This window comes from Lynx rufus, unplaced genomic scaffold (assembly GCF_022079265.1).
Source record: "Lynx rufus isolate CCGP_SWC_20201006 ecotype Redwood Valley unplaced genomic scaffold, mLynRuf1.p SCAF_3, whole genome shotgun sequence".
In the NCBI taxonomy this organism is placed as follows: domain Eukaryota; kingdom Metazoa; phylum Chordata; class Mammalia; order Carnivora; family Felidae; genus Lynx; species Lynx rufus.
The window spans coordinates 32,164,738-32,188,353 of record NW_025814845.1 but is presented as its reverse complement, the minus strand read 5'-3'; the positions used below and the strand labels follow the sequence as shown (position 1 = coordinate 32,188,353).

The 23,616-nt window shown below is 35.7% G+C and overlaps 1 protein-coding gene across 1 annotated transcript in view; it reads right to left on the bottom strand.

Annotated features, from left to right (window-relative positions):
- SLC30A9 (solute carrier family 30 member 9) overlaps positions 1-23,616 on the bottom strand; it is an 86,364-nt gene that overhangs the window by 44,991 nt on the left and 17,757 nt on the right. Inside the window, exons 2-6 of the mRNA XM_047091242.1 lie at positions 19,630-19,797; positions 7,170-7,232; positions 4,300-4,399; positions 2,216-2,308; positions 1,748-1,830 (exon numbers count right to left, since the gene is read on the bottom strand). Of these exons, the coding sequence (XP_046947198.1) occupies positions 1,748-1,830; positions 2,216-2,308; positions 4,300-4,399; positions 7,170-7,232; positions 19,630-19,797 (507 nt within the window). The remainder of the gene's footprint in view (positions 1-1,747; positions 1,831-2,215; positions 2,309-4,299; positions 4,400-7,169; positions 7,233-19,629; positions 19,798-23,616) is intronic.

The following is a 23,616-nucleotide window of genomic DNA, read 5'->3' as shown; positions in this document are numbered from 1 at the left end:
CACTTGCTCAACATACAGATATCTGAATATCATATATTCCGGGCCTACAAGAACCTCAAATATAGTCCTTATTCCTCCTGACTAGATTAGCTGGAAAGAGACAAAATGTTTTTTCAACTTTGTCAAGAAAAGAAATAATCAGCAGAAGGTCACTCATTTTCTTTGCCAAAATTAAAACTATACAAAAACATCCTAGATCTTCAACTAAAGGGCAACTGAGAGGATATTAAGACCTACTGACAGATCATTGAGGGCAGTGGTTAGTGAGCTTTTCTAAAGCAGTTTAACCATCACCATCATATGAACTAACTAAAACAAATACCTGTTTTTTAGAGACATATACTGAAATATTTATAGATGGAATAATATAATAGCTGGGACTGGTTTCAAAATAATTCAGCAGAGTGAATTACTAACCCTCAGTAGAGTGAGGGTTAGTAAAGGAAATACAGATAAAACAAGGTTGGCCACGTGTTGATAACTGTAAAGCTGAGTGATGGGATTCTCGAGGAGTTGTTACACTTTCCTCTGTACTCCTATGTCTGAAATCTCCCACTAACGGGGGGGTGGATAAAACAAAATATGAAGAAGGAGCAAAAGAAAATATTCAGAACATACAAAATTAAGGGTTAAAATACACCAAAAACTCATGAAAATCTATTTTAAAAGATACACAATCTAGCAGAAGAGTAAAGGATATAAAAATTATCACAGAAAACTAAGAAAAACAAATATATTAAAAGATAACCAACCTCAGTGGTAATCAGAAAAACTCAAAATTAAAGGTACCATCTGTTGTCCATCAAATACATAAGAAAGTTAAAACAATGATAACATCCAGCACTGTCAAGGATATGAGGAAATAGTCACCCTCATACACTGTAAGTATAAATTGACACAATATGCCTTTGGAGAATAATTATTCAGAACTAATCATTCTATCAAATCTTAAAATGCCCATGTCCTTCAACCCTAAAATTCTACTAACATTTTATACCATGTATTTTTAATGACAGTATATATTATATATTTTAAAATATGACATTCACTAATGGTTCTTTGTAATGGTAAAAAATTGGAGAACATAAAGCTTGTTATATCCATATAACAGAATACTCTGTAGCTGTTAAAAAAGAATGGGAGTGAGGTAGAGCTCTATAGAAAGACATGGAAAGATGTTTACAGTCACACTGGTAAACATAAAGGACAAGACGCCAAACAATATGCATAGTGTCACCCAATTATGTTTAAGTGAAAAAATATGTACAGAAATTTGAAAATTCATCAGAAATATTCTGGATAGATATACACCAAATTGCCAACAACAGTTATCTATAGTCAGGAAAATGAGATAGTAACTACAGGAAATGAAAGGAGGCTTTTTATTCTTTATATATGTATAAATATATATATAGGTGGCTTTATATATATATATATCTATAGATATAGATATATATACATACACAAATATAATCTTCAAATCAGACTATAAATTATAATATTGACATATCTTATAGAAACAACCATCTAGCTTTGTTACCTCTCATCATCTTTAAAGAGCCATACAGGAGGGAAAAAAAAAAAAAAAGGTACTGTTTTATAAAGTAGAAACTGGTATTTGCTAGAACCAACAGAGCCAAAGTCAAGAGACCTGCAACGGCTAGGAAGTACAGTTATTCATTAAAGGCCCCAGTTTCACCTGCACGTTATGTTTTAATTAACTCCACTTTAAATTGAATATACTTACTTTCTCTGTATTCTATTTCTGCTTCCTTACGCAGTTTTTTCTCTCTGGCAAGAGCTTCAGGGCTTCCCCAGACTTCCAAAGATCTGCACATACACACATGGGCCATTGACAATGAACAATTTTAATGACATTATTGTAATCATATTTAAATCTAGACGAATTATAACTATATGAGAATCTTACAACAAAGCATAAGGTCCTTTAGAAAAAATACAAAACACTGAAGAAGCTTTTCTAAATTAAATCTAAACAGTAACAGTAACTTCAACAGCAAATTTTCTTATAAATTTTGATATACTTTTAGTTAACTAGTATATACTAGTAACTCACAGATAGACAAGTTTGCAAATATGAAAATCCTCTGCTTTTTAAATATATCCTTTAAAAACTTCTGCGTCTATATAAGATGGGTTTTTATTAATCCCAAATTTGGCTTGTACATTTATTCTAAAAGAACTATATTCTTACTTTGCCTCCACATCCGATCTCAAGTATACGGTAAAGGACTCGGTATCTTCATGAGGACTTCGTCGTCTGATTTTTCGAAGTTGTTCCAGATCACTGGAAAAGAAACATGCTGAATTTATTCAGACAAGGTTCATATAGTTGAGGTACTCAGAAGGATTATTAGGGGCAGATAAAAGCCACTACCTTGATCCTGATTTTTAAAGGCTATACAGATCAGTTAAAGGCTTTAAAGATCAGTTTAAAGAAGGCATTTTTGCATACAAAAAGAGACAGTGAAAAAAAAATTATTCTTGATGCTCACTATAGGTAACATAATATGTAGAGATTCAACTAATTCATCAGTGTTTGTTTTTTATCTGTTATGGACATTCCACTGCAATGTCTGATGTATGAGGAAAAAGTGAAAAGTAGAAAAAACATGGATTAGGATATCATCCTCTATTTAAGAATTTAAATTTAAAACTTATCGTCATACTTGTTTATATCCAGATTAATACTAATTGATGATACTAAGTGGTAATACTATTTATAGGTATCAAGTCATAAAGTGTATATGTCAATTCTGTGTTATTTATTTTCCATTCTCTTAAATTCTGAAGGGTTTATGTATTCATCAAGTCACGGCTAAACAGTCCTTCTAAATTTGATTATTGGTCTTTCTAAGGAAATTCTACAAGAGCAATGGAAAGACCTATAAGTAAAAATCTGGTTACCATGGAATATATTAAATCCCAAGAAATTATTTTGGAGTTTAACATAAGTCAACAACCCGGGCACCTGGCTGGCTCAGTCAGTGGAGTGTGCGACTCTTGACCTTGGGGTTGTGGGTTCGAGCCCCAACTTGAGTGTGGAGATTATTTAACATAAAATCTTTAAAAATAAATAAATAAATACATAAATAAAACAAGCCAACATAACCAACCATCACATATTAGTAAAAAAATGTTTACCTATCAAAGATATGTATCTTAGTTCCCTGATGCTGACTCACTAAGTGAGCCAGGTTGCCCCTGACCTCTTTACTATGTTTCTTGGCCTACAATGCGGAGACAGCAACACCTAATCCACTTAATTCACAAAATTTTTGTGAGAACTAAATGAAGTACTCAGTGTGAAACAGAACATTCTTTTACATCACTGTTACAACTGTTTTTACAATGTTACAATGTTGTTTTTAATAGTTAAGTAAGTTACAAAACTGATGACAGGAATTCTTATTTCTTGATACTATAATACATAGGATGTGACGAGGAGGGAGAGGGGAAAAAGGCTAAATCTGATGTCTAAATTGCCAAGAAATTCTCAACGTAATATGGCTTCCTTAGGTAAACATACAAAAGGGGGGGGGGCTTCTAAATTTGTGACAAATATCTCAATAAATATCTAAGATTACAACAAAATTAGTAACAAAAAGATACCAGAAAAATAATTTATGCTCAACAGAAACCATAGCTGGAGTGTGAACATAAATGTAACTACATTACTCAACTCTGCTAGCCAAATAAACCCAAAACTTTAAAAAGTTAAACAAATACACAAATATCTTATTAATAATAAGCTACATATTAACACAATAATAAAACTCCTAAGGTTCTTGTGGGATACAGAAGTTTTGAAGAACCTTTTTTTTTTTTAAGTTTATTTATTTTGAGAGAGAAAGTACGAGTGGGAGAGTAGCAGAGAGAGAACGGGAGAGAGAATCCCAAGCAGGCTCCATGCTGTCAGTGCAGGAGCCCTACACAGGGCTCAATCCCATGAACTGTGAGATCATAACATGAGCCAAGATCAAGAGCCAGATACCCACCAACTGAGCCACCCAGACACCCCAAGAACCTACCTTTTTGAACTTTTTTAAGACTTCACAAAAGACTGGAGTTGCTCATGTTGAAGCAGAATTCAGTTTAGTAAGCTAACAATCTTAACATTTTTTAACTGAACAAATAGATCTTCAATTTAGGAAGCTGTCATGGGAAAATTTCCACATGGATGGTAGCAAGTAACATATTCTAAGAAATAAATGGCTATTTAGATTAGATAGAACTATCACATTAAAAAAGAAAAAGAAAAAGAAAAACCTACTATACCTGGATTTCAGACAGAACTCATTTATTGCTCTGACTCCAGTGATGAAATTATTCTGAGTGTACTTTGGTCCATATTCCCTCTTCTTAAGGACTGCTTTGACTAAAACCAAAAATAACAATTAAAAAAAAAACATAATAAATATGCAAATTGGAAACGATATTAGAAGATAAACATTTGCTGATGTTTAAGTGGGTTCACTAATGAATTTCATAGAAAATTGATGTTTTTCCTGATGCACTGAATGGCATCAGAAAAGGAAATTCTCCAAGTGCAGAATAGGACAGAATCCCATTTGTTGCCTAAATGTAGATTTTATCTCCATAGCTCAGCTATAACTGATGCCAAAATGCTAATCCTTTGTCTAATGGACATCTTGTATAGGTATTACTGGTCTGTTTAAATTGTACTAATACAATTTAAATTGTACTAATACAATTTAAATTGTCTAGGGTCTAAATGAAAATGAAGTTTCAATAAAAAAATTCCATACTGGCTCAATGTTTTTCAAACATTTTTTATAAAAAAATGAAAATAGAAAGTAATCTAAGAGTACTACATACAATGAATAAGTACTCTTTGTGAAAACTTTTGTTTTCATTCATATTTCTTACGTGAGGTGTAGTCAAAAAAGGCCTGAAAGCCACTGGACTATTTCACATAATGTAAGAAAGCTAAAGTAAACGTAAGGAATATTTTTATCAGTTAAAAATTATAGGAAGTTTAACAAAATTATAGAAGGTTTATTATGGGTAATAGGTAAAATACTGTCTTCTACTAAATTATTTCCCCATTACCAAGCATCAAATTGTTCATTAAAAAACCAGAGATCGGGGCGCCTGGGTGGCGCAGTCGGTTAAGCGTCCGACTTCAGCCAGGTCACGATCTCGCGGACCGGGAGTTCGAGCCCCGCGTCAGGCTCTGGGCTGATGGCTCGGAGCCTGGAGCCTGTTTCCGATTCTGTGTCTCCCTCTCTCTCTGCCCCTCCCCCGTTCATGCTCTGTCTCTCTCTGTCCCAAAAATAAATAAACGTTGAAAAAACAAAACAAAACAAAAAAAAACCCAGAGATCAATAACAAAATACCAATTTGGCATCAATTATAGTCTGTGAATTAAAAATTACACTCAACATAGGTCTATGTTTATAAATCATTGCAAAATGAGACTTCTGGTCACATAACGTAGGTAAATAACATGAGCAAATATCTGAAGAGCAGGACAAAACAACACAAGTCACGTGTTCCATTTCAAACTGTCACCCAGTTACTTCATATTCTATTCTCAGATCTATTAATGAGTTTTCCACTGTACTTTGAAGTGGAAAGAGTATATTAAGACTAAAATTACCTGTCACTACAGTAGCTAGAAAGGACTCTTAAAATAACACATTAACTATTAAAATCAAATGCACAAATAATATTTAATAACACTTCCAACAAAGTGCAGTATAAAAAATCAAAACTTTATTTGAAAAAAATACATATAAGGTAGTTCAGGTTTCTTTTTGCATGAGTTTCACGTCTCTAAACTGCCTTACTCGAATAATCCTAAAATTCTAAATCCAGATAAGCTACTCTGGAGCAAAGAGAAGAATTACTTCTTTCTTTTAAAAGATCAGTGTTTGGGGCGCCTGGGTGGCGCAGTCGGTTAAGCGTCTGACTTCAGCCAGGTCACGATCTCGCGGTCCGTGAGTTCGAGCCCCGCGTCAGGCTCTGGGCTGATGACTCAGAGCCTGGAGCCTGCTTCTGATTCTGTGTCTCCCTCTCTCTCTGCCCCTCCCCCATTCATGCTCTGTCTCTCTCTGTCCCAAAAATAAATAAACATTGAAAAAAAAAAAATTAAAAAAAAAAAAGATCAGTGTTTTTTTTAAGTTACTTTTTAAAGATTTCTTTAAAGTATACAGAAATCCCTCTTGGCCTGCCCTGGCCCAGACTGTGGATGATGCTGCTGCAATCATATTAATTATTCCTAACTGTAACTGTATACTATGGACCATCTTCCAGGTTACCCTAGAAAAGAAATTGCATTTAGCAAAATCTCATAGGGGTGAAAAATACGGCTCAAGGAAAATGCCCAAGGCTATACAGCTAGTACATGCTGGAGCCACAAACTGAGTCCACTTTTGCCTGATGCCAAAGCCGTGGTGCTTCTAATCACAGTTACTGCCCTGTAAAACACGCTGCTTTGGAAGTGAGAGCCACAGCTCATACAAAGAGCAGAGCTGCAAACAAGAATTCCCAGGGGCGCCTGGGTGGCTCAGTCGGTTAAGCGTCCGACTTCAGCTCAGGTCACGATTTTGCGGTCCGCGAGTTCGAGCCCCGCGTCGGGCTCTGGGGTGATGGCTCAGAGCCTGGAGCCTGCTTCGGATTCTTTGTCTCCCTCTCTCTCTGCCCCTCCCCCGTTCATGCTGTGTCTCTCTCTGTCTCAAAAATAAATAAACGTTAAAAAAAATTTTTTTAAAAAAAGAATTCCCTCGTCACTCAGTTATTCCCAGAAAACAAAGTCAAAAAAGAATGTCCAAACTCTATCTGGATTCGAACGTGGTGTAACTGAAAGGTTTTGGGTCTCCTGCTTTTTAATCACATTACTTTTCTAAAAATGATAAAGCAATTGATCACTTTTATTTGCCATTACTCCTTTCTTTGGGCTTTTGAAAAAACAATTACCACAAAATTTGTGACCAAAATGCAAAGTGAATTTCGGTAGAAAATTAGTTTATAAAGAGGAGAATAAATCCTTATGGTCAGTATGTTTAAAGAAAAAAAGGGACTGTACACTCAGAATAATGTAATTATAAAGAGCTCTAGATAAACTAATTTTGTATATTTACAAAACACCATTACAATAAAAAAAAAGAATAAAATATATTTACCTCTTACTTGGAGAGGTTCTTGCTTAATGAGTGGAGCTTTGAGTTCAGCACCTATATTTTCTGCTAGAAAGTTAATTTTAAAAAGTTACATTAAGTAGTTGCTTTTAAACAAAATTAAAAACTTAATGTTAGCTAACAATCTGGCAATGTATAAAAAATATAATATATGATAGGCCAATATCCTAGGAATACAAGAATAGTTGAACATTAGAAAAACTATTAATTCCCCTCATTAACTGACTGAAGAAAAAAAGCTATAGAATCATTTCAAGAGCTAAAGAAAAAGCATTTACTGAAATTCAACACCAACGCAAGTTTCAAACCTTTTTTAAAAATTAGGACAAAAAGGAATTTCCTTAGAAAATAAAACAAACCTATAACAAACATATTCAATGACAAAAAATTAGGTGCATTTCTTTATAAGGTACAAAACAAGGACACACACTATAAATTCTTCCACTCAAAATTATTCTAGAGATATTAATGAGGAAAGGATGACTACTGAGTGGCTACTGGGAAGAGTGTATAACACCCCCCAAAATTCACTAAAAATTAAAAACTAGATATACTTCATCCCATAAACAGCCAATTCCAGGTAAATTAAGAATTTAAGTGTGAAGGCATTTACATGCCTAACAGACAACAACAGAGAATATTTTTACGGTAGAGACAGATTTCTTAAACAAGAAAAAATGGACCTATTCTACTAAACTAAAATTCAAAACCTCTGTCCATCAAAAGATCCCATTTAAAACAAAACAAAAGATGGGTGCCTGGTTGGCTCAGTCAGGAAAGCATTTGACTCTTGATCTTGGGGTTGTGAGTTTGAGTCCCATGTTGGGTGTGGAGATTACTTAAAAATAAAACCCAGAAAGAAAGAAAAGAAAAGAAAAGAAAAGAAAAGAAAAGAAAAGAAAAGAAAAGAAAAGAAAAGAAAAGAAAAGAAAAGAAAAGAAAAGCCTCAAACTGGGAGAAGATATTTCTAACAAATAGCATCAACAAAGGATAAGTACCAATATTTAGGAATTCCTCCAAATTAACAAGAAAAAGACAGATCATTAGAAAAACAGAGAAGACAAGAACAAGAAGGAAAGGAAATACAAGGGACCAATAAACATACAAAGAGATGGCTGCCTCATTATGGACAGAACCCAAAAGAAACCACAAGAACCCATTTTACAACAATCAGATCAGGAAAAATGAAAAAAACGTATCAACATCTAGTGTTGGCAAGGGCTATGGAGCAGTGGGAACTCATACACTGCTGGTGGAAATATAAATGGCACAATTACCTGGCTAAACAAGTTGGCATTACCTGATATAGCTGAACATAAGCATAACTTATGACCTAGCAAATTCTTCTAGGCCAATATATTTGCCCTAATAGAAACTTGCACAAGGGTACAAGGAAAAAGGTATATGAATGTTCAGAGCAGCACTGTGTTCTGTTGCTTCAAATTGGAAAGAACCCAAATGCCCATAAGAATTGGAATAGCTAAACATACCATGTTCTATTCATACCACATTTCATACAGTAGTGAACAATAATAAACATAATAGTGGCTATCTTTCTTTGAGCCTTTACTATGTGCCAAGCACTATTTTAAGTACTTTACATGTATCATTTAATTCACACAACCATCAAATGTATGTGCTCTAATTATCTCCATGAAAATTAATGAACTAGATACATATAATTTATAAGCTAGACACATATGCTGTTAAGATAAATCTTAGCAAAATCTAATGAAAACAGTAAATCACAAGCATACACACAATAAGTTATCACACAATAAAGTGTAAAAACAGCTAAACAATTAAAGATATATACATATAAATGTCTAATTCTATTCCTTTTTTTTAAACTGACAGAACTTAATTTTTTTAAGTTTATTTATTTTTGAGAGAGAGACAGCATGAGCAGGGGAGGGGCAGAGAGAGAGAGAGAGAGAGAGAAAAAATCTCACCCTTAAAAAAATGCCCCTTATAAATTTATATCCTCACTCAATAATAAAATATTTACTAATGACAGAGCTAACATTTACTAAGCATTTAATATGTGCCACATACTGTACTATGTGTTTTATGTGCATTATTTCATTTGATCTTAACAAAACTGCTGAGGTAAGTACTATTATCTTCATCGTAAAGATGAGGAAACTGAGGCACAGAGAAGTTTGCAACTTCCCCCAAAACCACACAGCTGGTATTTTAAACATGAAGGCACAGTCAGGAATTGAAACACACATCATTTTGATTAGTCTATGCTTTTTTTTTTTTTTTAACGTTTATTTATTTTTGGGACAGAGAGAGACAGAGCATGAATGGGGGAGGGACAGAGAGAGAGGGAGACACAGAATCGGAAACAGGCTCCAGGCTCCGAGCCATCAGCCCAGAGCCTGATGCGGGGCTCGAACTCACGGACCGCGAGATCGTGACCTGGCTGAAGTCGGATGCTTAACCGACTGCGCCACCCAGGCGCCCCTGATTAGTCTATGCTCTTAACCAACTTCCTATATTATCTCTACGTGTAAAACAATATTCGATGTATGAGTAGGTATTTGTGTATTTTTCATGGCAGGGAGGAGAAGGACAGATGTAAAAACTGGATTAGCAACATGGAGCTTACTGGTAGCCTGTTGACAATAGCAGTTTCAGCAGGAAGAATGGGGACAGAAGCAACAGCTTGAAGTGAGAATGGGAAATGAAACAGTAAAAGCAGTATCTGGACTTTCAGCAGGAGCTAGAAAGGAGAATGGAATCAAGGAAAGACTGACTCTGTTTTATATAGGGATGAGAATGATGAGGAAGAAACTGTTGGTTTAATACATCAAGAGGATAGTCTCAAGAGCAAAGAACTTGAGCAGCTGATAGCAGAGGACCCAGAACACATGTCTCTCTAAACATATTAAAAAAATAGAAACTGTTTCCACATATTTATAGAATGTCAGTTACTGAAATGATATGCAGCACCATGAAATCTGGCTCACTACCTGAGTAGTGGTACATCTGGACTTCTGCCCCCTTACTGTCTGTTTTCATTTTACCATCCTTTTGCTTTGCTCTTATTTTTGTTTTGCCTTTCTTGCCATCTGTTAGATTGATAGAGTTTTCTGTATTTTCTTCCCGCCCCATCCCTTAAGATGGTTTGAAATTTGTAAGATTACATTTCTGTTTAAACGATTCCACTTAAAAATTTAACCTACATACTTTTCTGTGAATCTTTCTAATCATCTGCAAAGTTATTCAGCATCTCAACTTTCCTCTAAACAGTAAAGAAACCTTTAATTACTGAAAACTTCTTTGATCTTATTATGCATTGTTTAAGTGTATCGATTTATTTTGAGAGAGAGAGAGAGAGTGTGTGCAGGGGAGGGTCAGAGAGGGAGAGAATCCGGAGGAGGCTCCACACTGTCAGCGCAGAGCCAGACACAGGACTCAAATTCAGGAAATCCTGCGGTCATAACCTTAGCCGGAAATCAAGAGCCTGGGTTCAACAGACTAAGTCACCACAATCTTACTACTCTTGACTACGACTCTAGCATTTAAGGGGAATCCCCTTCTGGGGATATTCTCTCTCTCAAAATTAATAAACTTAGAAAATAATAAAACAAAATAAAAAAATTAAATTAAATTTTAGCATTTAGTATTTCAAAAGGTTATTGTTTGTATTATCAATACTTAATTTTCCCAACATGTTTTATCCATTTCTTGCTCTTCACAGCCTCGCCTATATCCCAATGCTTTTTTCCCTCTGAGTCTACTCTTATACAAATATCTTATACAAATATATAATTTAATTAAGTTTTCTTCTTTAATGTGGGTGGGTTAATGGTAAATGACATTCATCTTTCTATACGTGAAGTATTTTTATTTTGCTTTCACTCTAGACTGTTTACTTAGACCAGTGTGAAATTCTAGAGTAATATTCATTCACCTTTCCTTTTCCCCTTGCACAGCTATTACTACGAATCACTCACCCCTGTGTCTTCTGCATACTGTGAAAGATAAAAAGTCCACCTCAAAAGAGCAACAACTGGGCTGATACAGCATTTTCACTTTTCTCTTTGGATGCTTTTAAGTTGGGCTATTTCTTGTTTTTGTTTTTAAACCTGTGGATTTCTTTTTACTTATCCTGCTTAGTATTCAAAGGGTACTTTTGATCTGAAGACTCTTGTTTCATCAAAATCTGAAAGATTCTTATCATCTCTTTGCATATTTCACCATTTCTGTCTTCGCTCTGAAATGGCCTATTAAATGTAGGCTACAGCTTCATGCCTCTTAAATGCCTTCTCACTTTTCTTGAAAATCCTTTTGCTTTCCTATGTGCATTGAGGGTGAATTTCAATTTACTAATCCTCTACTTGATGAGGACTATTTAATCTATTAAATTTTTATTTTAGTAACTAACTTTCATTTCTAAGATTTCTAGTTGTCTCTTTTCCAGATTTATTTGTTCTGGTTTTATTCTGACAGTTTGTATTTCAAAATATGTGAATACTGGGGCGCCTGGGTGGCGCAGTCGGTTAAGCGTCCGACTTCAGCCAGGTCACGATCTCGCGGTCCGTGAGTTCGAGCCCCGCGTCGGGCTCTGGGCTGATGGCTCAGAGCCTGGAGCCTGTTTCTCATTCTGTGTCTCCCTCTCTCTCTGCCCCTCCCCCATTCATGCTCTGTCTCTCTCTGTCCCAAAAATAAATAAACGTTGAAAAAAAAAATTTTTTTTTCAAAATATGTGAATACTTCATTTATTCTTTTGAAGATATTAAACTTCTTTTAAAGCAATTCAGGCTGTTATTTTAATATCCTCTAGAGTTAATACACATTTGATTTTGTTGGCTTTCTTACAATTAGGATTTTTCATGTATTTTTATTCTTCATTGAGGTAAGAGACATAACGTTTCCTAAGTTTAAGGTGTACAATGTGATCTGAAATTTATATATTGCAATATGATCATTCATGTACTTTTAAATTTCAGAATTTACAATCTTATTATAAGTAGGATATATCCCTTCACTCTCCTCATGTTCTAGTGCTCAAACTCAATCTGATCCATCTGTCCTGAACCAGATCTCCTACTGCCAGTTTGAAATTCCTACCACTCAATCCAGTCTCTAAGTCAGCAAACAGTAGGTTCTAGTTTCTGTTCTTGCCTCCCTACCCTACAGCCTCCTACAAGGTATAGCCTCACATAACAAATGGAAGAGCCTAGTTCCGCCTACTTTGGAGAGTGGGTGGGTGAGTTCAGTGAGTCTGACTCCAACACCAGGCTATGCATGTAGCACCTACAGATCCCTCACCACAACCAAACCAAACTCCTGGTTGCCAGTGCTTGCTCACACACCCAGAGTAAGTCCACCCCTTGGACATAGCGTATCTTTTTTGAGGGCCGTTGTTTCTTCAGTTTTCTTTTTCCATGTTTTATCTATCACTCCAAGGAGAAGTAAAACAGATACTTCAAAGCATCTATTCACAATGCCATCTTGGTCAGAATTTCTGCCTAGCTACTAATTTACGTTGTTCAAGGCTTTTAAGGACAGATTAAATGCCAACAGACTAGCTACTCACAAAGGCAGAACCCTCTCTGAAATAAAGGCAAACATCTTACACATAATTTTTAGTATATTCTTAGGGGTTTTTTTGTTTTTGTTTTTAGTGAAAGCCACTGGGGAAATGACTTAACATGGTATATTATGGTTTGATAACTAAACATGTACAGAAAATCCAAAAGGCTTTAGTTTTAACTATTCATCAAATCCTAAGTAGGTTATTAAACATACTGGTAAATTAAAGGTAGGCTTAAAAACCCTCTTATTTAGGGGCGCCTGGCTGGCTCAGTCTGTAGAGCATGTAACACTTGATCTTGGGGCTGTGAATTCAAGCCCCACATTGGGTGTAAAGATTACTTAAACTTAAAAAAAAAAAACAAAAAACTCCTGTATAACTAATAACTATAGGTTGTAACATTTGACACTGGACAGTTAAATAACATGATTTTATTTTTGTCTAAACTATACAGCAAGCAAATTCTGAAGCATCTTTACCCATAAAATCTATTTATCAATTTCTTAAAATTTTGTTTTGGGGAACAGAGTAGGGCAGACAAAAGTGAAAGAAAAGCTTTCAATATTCACCTAGCATCTGAACAACTAAAATCTTTTACTGTCAAAAGTTTCAGAGACAACCCTCTTTTCCACAATGATCAAAGTTGTTCAACCAAATCACTAAGATGAATTGCTCTAAGGCTGATATTTCTGGATATTTTTCTCCCTACAAACTGTCTATAGTTACTAATCATATAGTGCTAAGAATCATAAGCAAGAAATGCTAGTAATACTTACTTTGCACACCAACACCTTAATAAGCTTGTACTGTATCACTGGAGTAGAATCTTTATGATTTCAATAAATAACTAGACATTCTATCCATGAATATCTCTAGACACTTGTTTAAAGCTCAACCCCTGGCTGTTTGCCACACATCTGCTGCCATTAGCAAAATTAAAACTAATTTTACTAAAATTTAAAACATCTGAATGCTCCTTAAAAACTTAAGGATTCCTTAGCAAGTCTCTGCCTCTTAATGAGCTGTTCCTGACTTTACCACGTGATTTGAATTATTCAAAAGTCAATCTTAAATCCTTAAATATACAAATTATCTTTCAATCAAGCAATTACTTGCTGTCTATCTGATGGCTAACAACGTCTAATTTGGCCTAAGCAAATTCTGAAAAATTGAGCCCAAAATAAAACTATCAATAAACAAATGTATTTCTAATATAAGAAAATAAACTTGTATTTTTATTTGTCAGCAGACGAAAAAGGAAACCTTGTCGTGGATTTCAGTTTCAAACCTTTTGTAGAGCAGAAACATTAAATATCTTTGCCTGAGTCTATGTTCACCTCAGAAGAGTATTATAACATATTTTACTTTTATATTATTTCATCACTTATTTCTTCTCCCATTTCTTTTCTTTTTTTAATGTTTATTTATTTTGAAAGAGAGAAAGAACGCACGTGCACACACGCGAGCAGGAGAGGGACAGAGATAGAGAGGGAGAGAGTGAGAATCCCAAGCAGGCTCTGTGCTGAGTGTGGAGCCCTACATGGGGTTCGAGCTCACAACCGCCAAGATCAGGACCTGAGCCAACATCAAGAGTAGGCCACTTAACCGAGTGAGCCATGCAGGCATCATTCTTCTTCCATTTCTACGTTCCAATAAATATTCTGGAACTCAGGGACTCATCATAATCTCCATCCCTTCATCTTCTAATATCAAACTCTCAATATTTCTCCCTGCAGTTCTCCATCATCACAAGAAAAAGAAGAAATTGGCTCAAACTGCATAGTAAGCCCAAAAGGAGGATGGGGCTTAGGGAAAAGCATGAAAAACAGGCACTGCAACATAAGTACAGGTTTCTCAAGGAATCTATAAAATATTCCCATGTGAAAGACACCCAACTAAAGAAAAGATAGTTAAACTCCCTTCCTGTACTGTCTCAAACATAGTCATGACTTCAGTAACCTCTTAGGTAGAGCTAATAACTACTCCTAAGTCTCTCCCCAAGTAGGAACTTGGCATTCATTCATTTACAAATATTTACTAAACAACTACTATGTGCAAACCACTGCTCTAGGCACTGAGTCCTGCTATCATGGGACCTGGAAACAAGTGGGAGAAATAAATATTGGAAATATCAATCAGTATTAAGTGCTGCCCACACAGAGTTAAAATTAGGTTGACATGGCTACTTTAGATGAAGTGATTAAAGAGTGACTTTGTGGAGAGCTGACATTTCAACTAAGATGTAAATGACCAGAAGGGGTCAGCCATGTGTAGAAGGGCACCTTGGAAAGAGAAAGCAACTAGAGCAAAGGCCCTAATCAAGAACAAGGTTTGTATTTTCTAAGAGCCAAAAGGAGACTGGTTGGGCTGAAATATAATGAGCAAGAAAGAGAATGGAAGCACAGAGCCCAGGAAGACTGCTGCAGTAATCCAGTCAAGAGATGATGATGTCTCACAACAGAAAAGTAGTATACCCGGGGTGCATGAGCAGCTCAGTTGGGTAAGTGTACAACTCTTGATTTCAGCTCAGGTAATGATCTCACGGTTGGGTGAGGTTAAGCCCTGAGTTGGGCTCCATGCTGACAGTGCAGAGACTGCTTGGGATTCTCTCTCCCTGCCCCTCGCCCACTTGTGCAAGCTCGCGTGCTCTCTCTCAAAGTAAATAAACATTTTTTTTTTTTAAGGCTAGCATAATTCTAAAAAAGAAAAGAAAAACAGTATATACCCAACTGCCCATTAGTCCATCTGTTAAGATGTCATAGAGGCACCTACAATTCAGATGTCCAAAACTAAATCACCACCTTCTCATGAAAATATACTCTAGCTTTGGTATTCCCAATTTTAGAAGTCAATGAAATCATCTACACAATCACCTAATCCAAAACTAGGCACTGTACTTTACTTGACCCTCTCCTCTCTTCCCCAAATTCAACCACCCAATCTTAATTATTTAGCTCCTAAATCTCGAGTTCATCTACTCCTTTAAAAAAAAGCATTGCCATTAACCTAATCTGGACCTTCATTTGTATTACTGATCTCAGTCACCTTCTTTTGCAATAGGTTTTCCAGTCTTCAGCTAATTATCTTTCTAAAATTTTAAATCTGATCAAGTACTTCCTCTACTTAAAATGCTCTAACAGATTCCCACTGCCTACAAAACCAAGTACAAACTCCTCAACAAAACCTTGATCTCCTGATATTCATCCCTTGTGCTCTCAAAACTACCAACCCCACCATCAGGTCCTCTACTAACTAATCACACTAAGGTAGTTGTAGGTTTATCTTCTTTCTCTACCATTCAGTACACCAATACCTAACTTTCTTTTAGGTCCCTAATTAGATAACATTTCCCCTCATGGAAAACTTTCTCAACCACTCAACACTCAGTTAGGTACCCCTCCCAAGTGCTCCTGCAGTATACACTATTTCCTCTATCATGGTACTTACTCTACAGTATTACATTTGTTTACTTAACTTTGTTTCAGCAATTTTCTGTTGTAGTAATAAACTCAGTCATTCTCATCTGCTGCCATATAAAAAGTGTTCAATAAATACTTCTTGAATAAATTAATGGACAAATAAAGGACTTCATTTTTATGCTGCACAGCAAACTAGGTATCCTGAACAAACTGTTTTCAAACACATTACTAAGCTCACAAAAAAATTATCTGAAGAGGGCAAAAACAAAAGGAAAGCAGGACCTCTACAGAATAAGTGAGAACACCAAAGCCAACTTTTCCCCTGAGATTTCTGTTAAAGCTTATAGTCCTTGAGCTTCTACTTCCATATCTGCTAGGGAAGTAAGAGACCAGAGAATAAGAACTACATTCTGTTTAAGATGAGAAGTCTAACAGGAGACACCCAGAAAAAAAGCAACACAACGTATAACTCTGAACTGAAAAAAAAAAAAAAAATACACACAGAAGGGAACAGCAAGAAAGCATGTCAGCCTTTACTTCGCTGTTAAATAGTGAGGATGAAAAAAAAAAAAACCCTGAAAATCTTAAGGATAAGTCAGCTCTCACTCAAGTTTGCAGTCTAAATTCATGCTACCAAAGTGGTCTAAATAATCTAGGGCAAAGAATTTAATTTAATTTGGTCCCAAGCTAGAGTCCCAGCCGCTAACAGAGGTAGAATCAACTCTATGCAGGAATGCATCTTCAATCCAGAAAGATTTCAGAGTTCCAAAATATAAAAATGCATGGAAAATGAACAACTCTCAGTTAAAAAACAGATATGGCATCATGAATAAGTGCATGAACAGAGGAAAAAAGATAATATAGTTAGAACCAAAAATTTCAGACAGAAGAATTTTCAGTCACAGAATATAAGACATGTTTAATACGGTACTAAAAGAGAATAAAAGAGAAGTCTGGACTTATGAAAACATAAGGAACAAGAGACCAAACAAGCAAGACAAAAAATAAACGATTTCTAGAAATGAAAAATCAGTGAAATTAAAAACCCAACATACATATCAACCAGCAGATGAGAAGCAACAAACAAGGGAATTAGTAAACCAAGTAGACTTATGAAAATAATTCAGAATTCAGGCCAGAAAAATAAATACGATATGACAAAGAGGCTTAGAGGCATGGAAAATAAAGAACGAAAACCTAACATAATTCTAGTTAGAGTTCCAAAAGGAGTAAAAGAGAACTGAAAGCGAGGTGGCTGGCTGGCTCAGTTGGTGGAGCATGTGACTCGTGATCTCAGGGTTGACAGTTGGGAGTCCCACACTGGGTAAAGAGATTACTTAAAAATAAATAAGTAAATAAACTTTAAAAAAAAAAGAGAGAGAGAGAGAATTGAGAAAAGGTAATACTTGAAGGGAGAGTGACAAAACTATAGAGTAAAATCAATTCTCAGATCCTGGAAGCCCAACAAATCTCAAGCAAAATAAACACATAGTAATACATACCTAGTACGCAGAAATATACACAGTAAAACTGCAGTTTACACCAAAGTAAAGACTTTCAAAACCAAGGTAATCAAATTTAAAAAGCAATACGATACAAAAGACATGAGAACAAAAGCATGATATGTGACTTCTCAACAACAGTGGAAGCCAAAAGGCACTGTAATAACATCTTAAATGTGCCTTTACCATAGATAGATCCTCACCTCAAGAAACTTCTATAGGATCCACATCAGACAGAAAGATCAGAGAAATAAGCAAAGGTAGTTAACAAAGATTCTAGAAAAATTTAAACAAATAACAATGTATATTGTATAGAAGGGAAAGAGCAGAACAAACACAAAATACAGCCAATAAATAGTGTGTAAGTTGGGAGAAAGTGACCAGAATTAAAGCATTCTAACTTCTTCATATTTTTCAGAAAAAATGTAAACTTTTCAATTACCTTTAGATGCTGAAGTACATAGTATGTAACTCCCAAATGAGTACATGTATGTGTGTGTGTCTGGAAGAGAGGGGACAATGCAATGAGAAAAAAAGAAAAAATGTAAAAGGCGAAAAAGAAATAGAAGATAAAAAACACAAGGAAGCTCATGATACATTGGCAGAAATATATCCAAACGTATCAGTAATAACAGTAAATGTAAACAGACTAAATTTCCAATTAAAAGACAAAGATGATCAAATCAGGACAAAAAAAGGTTATAGTCAAAGGATAGGAAAATTTATACTGAGCAAATACTAATAAAATCTGGTGGAGATGTCACTAAGAAAAAAAGTTGTTACATAAAAATAATGAATGTAATTCATTAGTGTTATATGCTAAATGTCTATGTATCTAGTAACATAGCCTTGAAATATATAAAGCAAAATTTTAGGGAGAACTATTAAAGAAAAAACTGTCAAATCTACCATCAGAGCCATCGTGGCTTAAATGCCTACTTTAGAAAAAAAGGAAAGTTCAGAATTAATAAGCAAAATAGCTACCTGATAATTTATTTTTATTTTATTTTTTTAAATTTAAAATCTTTTTTTAATGTTTATTTATTTTTGAGAGAAAGAGAGTATAAGTGGGGGAGGGGCACAGCCGGGGCGGACAGAGGATCCGATGCGGGCTCTGCACTGACAGCAGCGAGCCAGATACAGGCTCGAACCCATGAACAGTGAGATCATGACCTGAGATGAAGTTGGACATTCACCCAACTGAGCCACCCAGGCACCCCACTACAAGACAATTTAAAAATGAATGACAGAATAAATACAAAGAAAGCAGGAAGATTTAATTTAGGTAAAAGTAAAAATTAATAAAATAGGAAATAAACATACAATATAAGGATTCAAAGAAAAAAATTATTACTTGGGAACATAGTAAAACGGACACAGTTCTGGCAAGAATAATCAAGAAAATGACAAACACCATTAGGAATGAAAAAAAGGGATATAACTATAAATGCTGCTCAGAATATACAGAGTATATTGAACTTGATCCAATAAATTAAAAATTTAGTTTAATTCGATAAGCTCCCAGAAAAAAATAGAACTTACCAAAACTGAATCAAAAAGAAACAGAAAAACTAAATGAAAGTAAATCAGCAGTCTAATAGCTTTCCACAAAGTAAACACTGATTCAGAAAGTTTTGTACAAAAGTTCTATGGAACATGCAAGGGACAAATAATCTTATTCAAGCTATTTTGGTCTAGACAAAATGATTTTTTTTTTTTTTAACATTTATTCATTTCAGAGAGACAGAGAAAGAGCATGAGTGGGGGAGGGGCAGAGAGAGAGAGAGAGAGAGAGAGAGACAGAGAGAGACACAGAATCTGAAGCAGGCTCCCGGCTCTGAGCTGTCAGCACAGAGCCCGACGTGGGCTCGAACTCACGGACCACAAGATCATGACCTGAGCTGAAGTCAGATGCTTAACCAATTGAGCCACTCAGGCGTCCTGAAAAAAAAAGATTTTAAAAGATTTATACATACCTGTTTCATCAAATGATGGTACTTTTTCCACTCTGAGACTTTGTGATCCCTGTCCTTCTTTCTGAACATTTGTAGAGTACAACTTCACTTGATTCAGTGTACAAATGAATGGGTGACTACAGGGAACCACGTTTGAAAAGCTTCCCAATGTCACTAAATTCTGCCATTCTACAAGAAAAAAAAAAATTAATTTCAAACTCACAACAAGGATTTTATACCCAATAAAAAATACTAAGATTAGAAGGGTAATTTTACAGAATAACAATAAAACTTTCATTCTGCTAAATATCCAAATGCACAATGCCAACCCACCCTCTCCACAAAGGTGTTTCATTGACCCCTAGGTGTATGGGGACCACATTTTGTAAAGAAAAAATAACAATAATATTCCTATTTTCTCTAATTTGTAAATTTATTCATATGGAAACTTTTAAAATATATAAAATTAGATAAGACATTCTGATTATTGATTATTCACCTGTTCTGAAAGGTCTCTGGAATACTTTTATTTTATATGCTGGTTGCATGCTAAAAAATGTTGGCATAACATACTTTTCAGAATAGAGAACTCTAAGGGGGAGGGGGTGGGGGGAGGTCAAGATGGCTTCCTATTCAAAATTACCCTGTGTCCTCCTTTTGCTAGCTAGAGATTTATTCCTCTTTCACTTCACAATCAATAAGTGAATTACACTAATCAGTCATTCAGAGTGTCACTGATTTTTTTTTTAATCAGATAATTAGATCAACATTTGGTAAGATTCCTCAGTATACAGGAATTCTAATTGAGGGAAGAATAGAAGACTAATTACAAAGCACTTCAGCTGCTGCATCTGGGTGACTGTGGGCTTTAGAGGCTGAAATACAGAAGAAAAATATATTCCACACTTGCACTGAAGTCGTAGAAAACTAAATATGTCTGTCTCTACTCTCATGTGACCCTCTTTCTCTTTTTTACTATGAGTACTCAGACCTTGAAACTCTTGTGAATAATTTACATCTCTTCTAAAGCATCAGATGAAATAATGAAGTTATATCATTAGAGACAGTCAAGTTTCTCTAGTGGAGAGTTAAGCTTTTTTTTTTTTTTTTCAACGTTTATTTATTTTTGGGACAGAGAGAGACAGAGCATGAACGGGGGAGGGGCAGAGAGAGAGGGAGACACAGAATCGGAAACAGGCTCCAGGCTCCGAGCCATCAGCCCAGAGCCTGACGCGGGGCTCGAACTCACGGACCGCGAGATCGTGACCTGGCTGAAGTCGGACGCTTAACCGACTGCGCCACCCAGGCGCCCCGGGTTAAGCTTTTAAGGGTTGAAACTTTCCTCTTTTTTTTTTAAAGTAATCTCTATACCCAATGTGGGGCTTGAACTCATAACCATGAAATCAAGAGTCACACGTTCTACCAACTGAGCCAGCCAGACATTCCAAGTACTGAAACTTTTCTAATTAATAATGTTTTCCAAAAATGGTAATTCATGTATGTGCATGTACAGATGTATACCTTCTGAAATCAGGAAGAATAAACCTTTTCTTTATGGCTCAGAAAATTCATCAGGAACATAAATTTTGTGAATGTTCAAGATAATCTGAAAAGCATGAGAAACATAAAGCAGCATAAGTATCCACCCAAGTTTCAGGCTTGGAATTTTTTTTTTTTTTTTTTTTGAAAAATTTCCTGATGTCAACTTAATTGTTCATTTATTTGGTAAAGAATTGTTAAAGGCCCAGTATGATTTTGGTCATTTGGCATTTCTTAAAGGCTGAGTAAAGCAAATATAACAATGTATCTTCTTGCACATTAAAATATGTAGCCTACTAGAAGGGAGCTTGGATGGCTCAGTTGGTTCTGACTCTTGATTTCAGCTCAGGTCATGATCCCAGGGTCGTGGCATTGAGCCCCACATCAGACTCCACGCATGGAGCCTGCGTAAGATTCTCTGCCCCTCATCCCTGTCTTGTGCTCTCACTCTCTAAAATAAAAATCAGGGGCACCTAGATGGCTCAGTCGGTTAAGGTCAGCCTCTTTTGGCCCCAGTCATGATCTCACAGTTTGTGGCATCAAACCCCGCATCAGGCTCTGCGCTGGCAGTGTGGAGCCTGCTTGGGATTCTCTCTCTCCCCCTCTCTTTGCCCCTCCCCCTCACACACTCTCAAAATAAATAAACTTAAAATATTTTTTTAGGGGCGCCTGGGTGGCTCAGTCGGTTAAGCGTCCGACTTCAGCTCAGGTCACGATCTCGCGGTCCGTGAGTTCGAGCCCCGCGTCGGGCTCTGGGCTGATGGCTCAGAGCCTGGAGCCTGCTTCCGATTCTGTCTCCCTCTCTCTCTGCCCCTCCCCCATTCATGCTCTCTCTCTGTCTCAAAAATAAGTAAATGTTAAAAAAAATAAATAAAATATTTTTTAAAGAATGCATTTAAAAAAATAAATTTTTTTTAAAGAAATAAAATTTAAAAATAATTTAAAAATAAAATATGTAGCCTACTAGCAAAATTAGTGAAGCAAGGGCTACAGCAAATGCTTCTAAGAAACACCCTCCAGGAAAGCACTGGTCACTGGTATTCTGACTTCACGGTCTGATTCAAAGTATCTTTTGTGATTATTACCTAACAAAGACAATATGCCACAAATACTTTTTTTTTTCACCCAGTGATCAAATGCTTTTGTAGAGACTGTACTAAAATGTTTAAAAAGGGAATATGCCACAGTCTAAAAATCCTTCCTCAGAAGCTGACAATGTTTCCATGACTGGTCCTAGATGTTTTTCAAGGTTCTCCTTAGTTTTTCAAACATTAAAGAAAATTTCAAACACATGCAAAGGTAGAAAAAAAAAGTACAATAAATGTCCACATATTCATTGTCCACCTTCAGCAATTATCAACTCAGTCAACCTTGTCTTATCTCTACCTGCACCAATATCTCTTCACCTCCATGTTAATTTGATGAAAATCTCAGACAAAATAATTTCATTCATAAGTATTTCTGTATGTATTCTGAGACAAGAGCTTTTTAAAAACACAGATAAACCACCACTACAAAAAAATAATAAACAATTGAGGATATCATCAAATATCCTCAATTTCCAACTATTAAAAGTTTTACAACTTTTGTGTGTGTGAACAGATCCTAATAAGATCCACATACTATGGTTGATGCAGATGTCTTTTAAGCCTCTTTTAAGCTACAAGATGTCTTTTTTTTTTTTAACTTTATGTGTTTTTTAAAGTTTACTTATTTTGAGAGACAGAGAGAGAACGTGAGCCCAAGCGGCAGAGGGGCAGAGAGAGCGGGAGGGAGAGAATCCCAAGCAGGCTCTGCACCATCATCATGAAGCCCTACTCAGGGTTCCATCTCACGAACTGTGACATCATAACCTGAGCCAAAATCAAGAGGCGGCCACACACCTGACTGAGCCACCCAGGCATCCCTAAGAGCAATTTTTAAGGTGAAGAAACCAAGTTTTGTCCTAAATTTCTGTCCTGGTAGTTTTCCAGTCTGAATTTTGCAGACTTAATTCTCATGGTGTTCTTTAACCTGTTCTTCTATATGTTCTACAAATCAAAGGATGTAAAGGCTTTATCTAAATTCTGATTCTTTTTGTTAGGATGCTACCACTTATTATGCAGTGATGAGTTCTTTCATCAGGAGCCACATAAAATTTGGTCGACTATCTGTGTAGTGTCTGCTGTTGTTCAATGCCCATAACCATTTATCCATTAGGTGGTTACAAATGGAGATATTCAAATGTATCAATTCTTCAATTGTTAGAACACTTCTACAAAAAGAAAATCCTGTTCACTTATTTGGTTATTCACCAACGTACTTCACATAGGAAAATCAGGCTAAATGCTTAATTCTCTCCTTATTTACCAGTTCTCATAATAAAGAGTTCACTACCTACCATCCTGAAGTAGTGACACATTAATTTGCGTATATATTATTATTTCATAGATTAAGAGTTATTTGATATATTTCAATCCATTTCAGTCA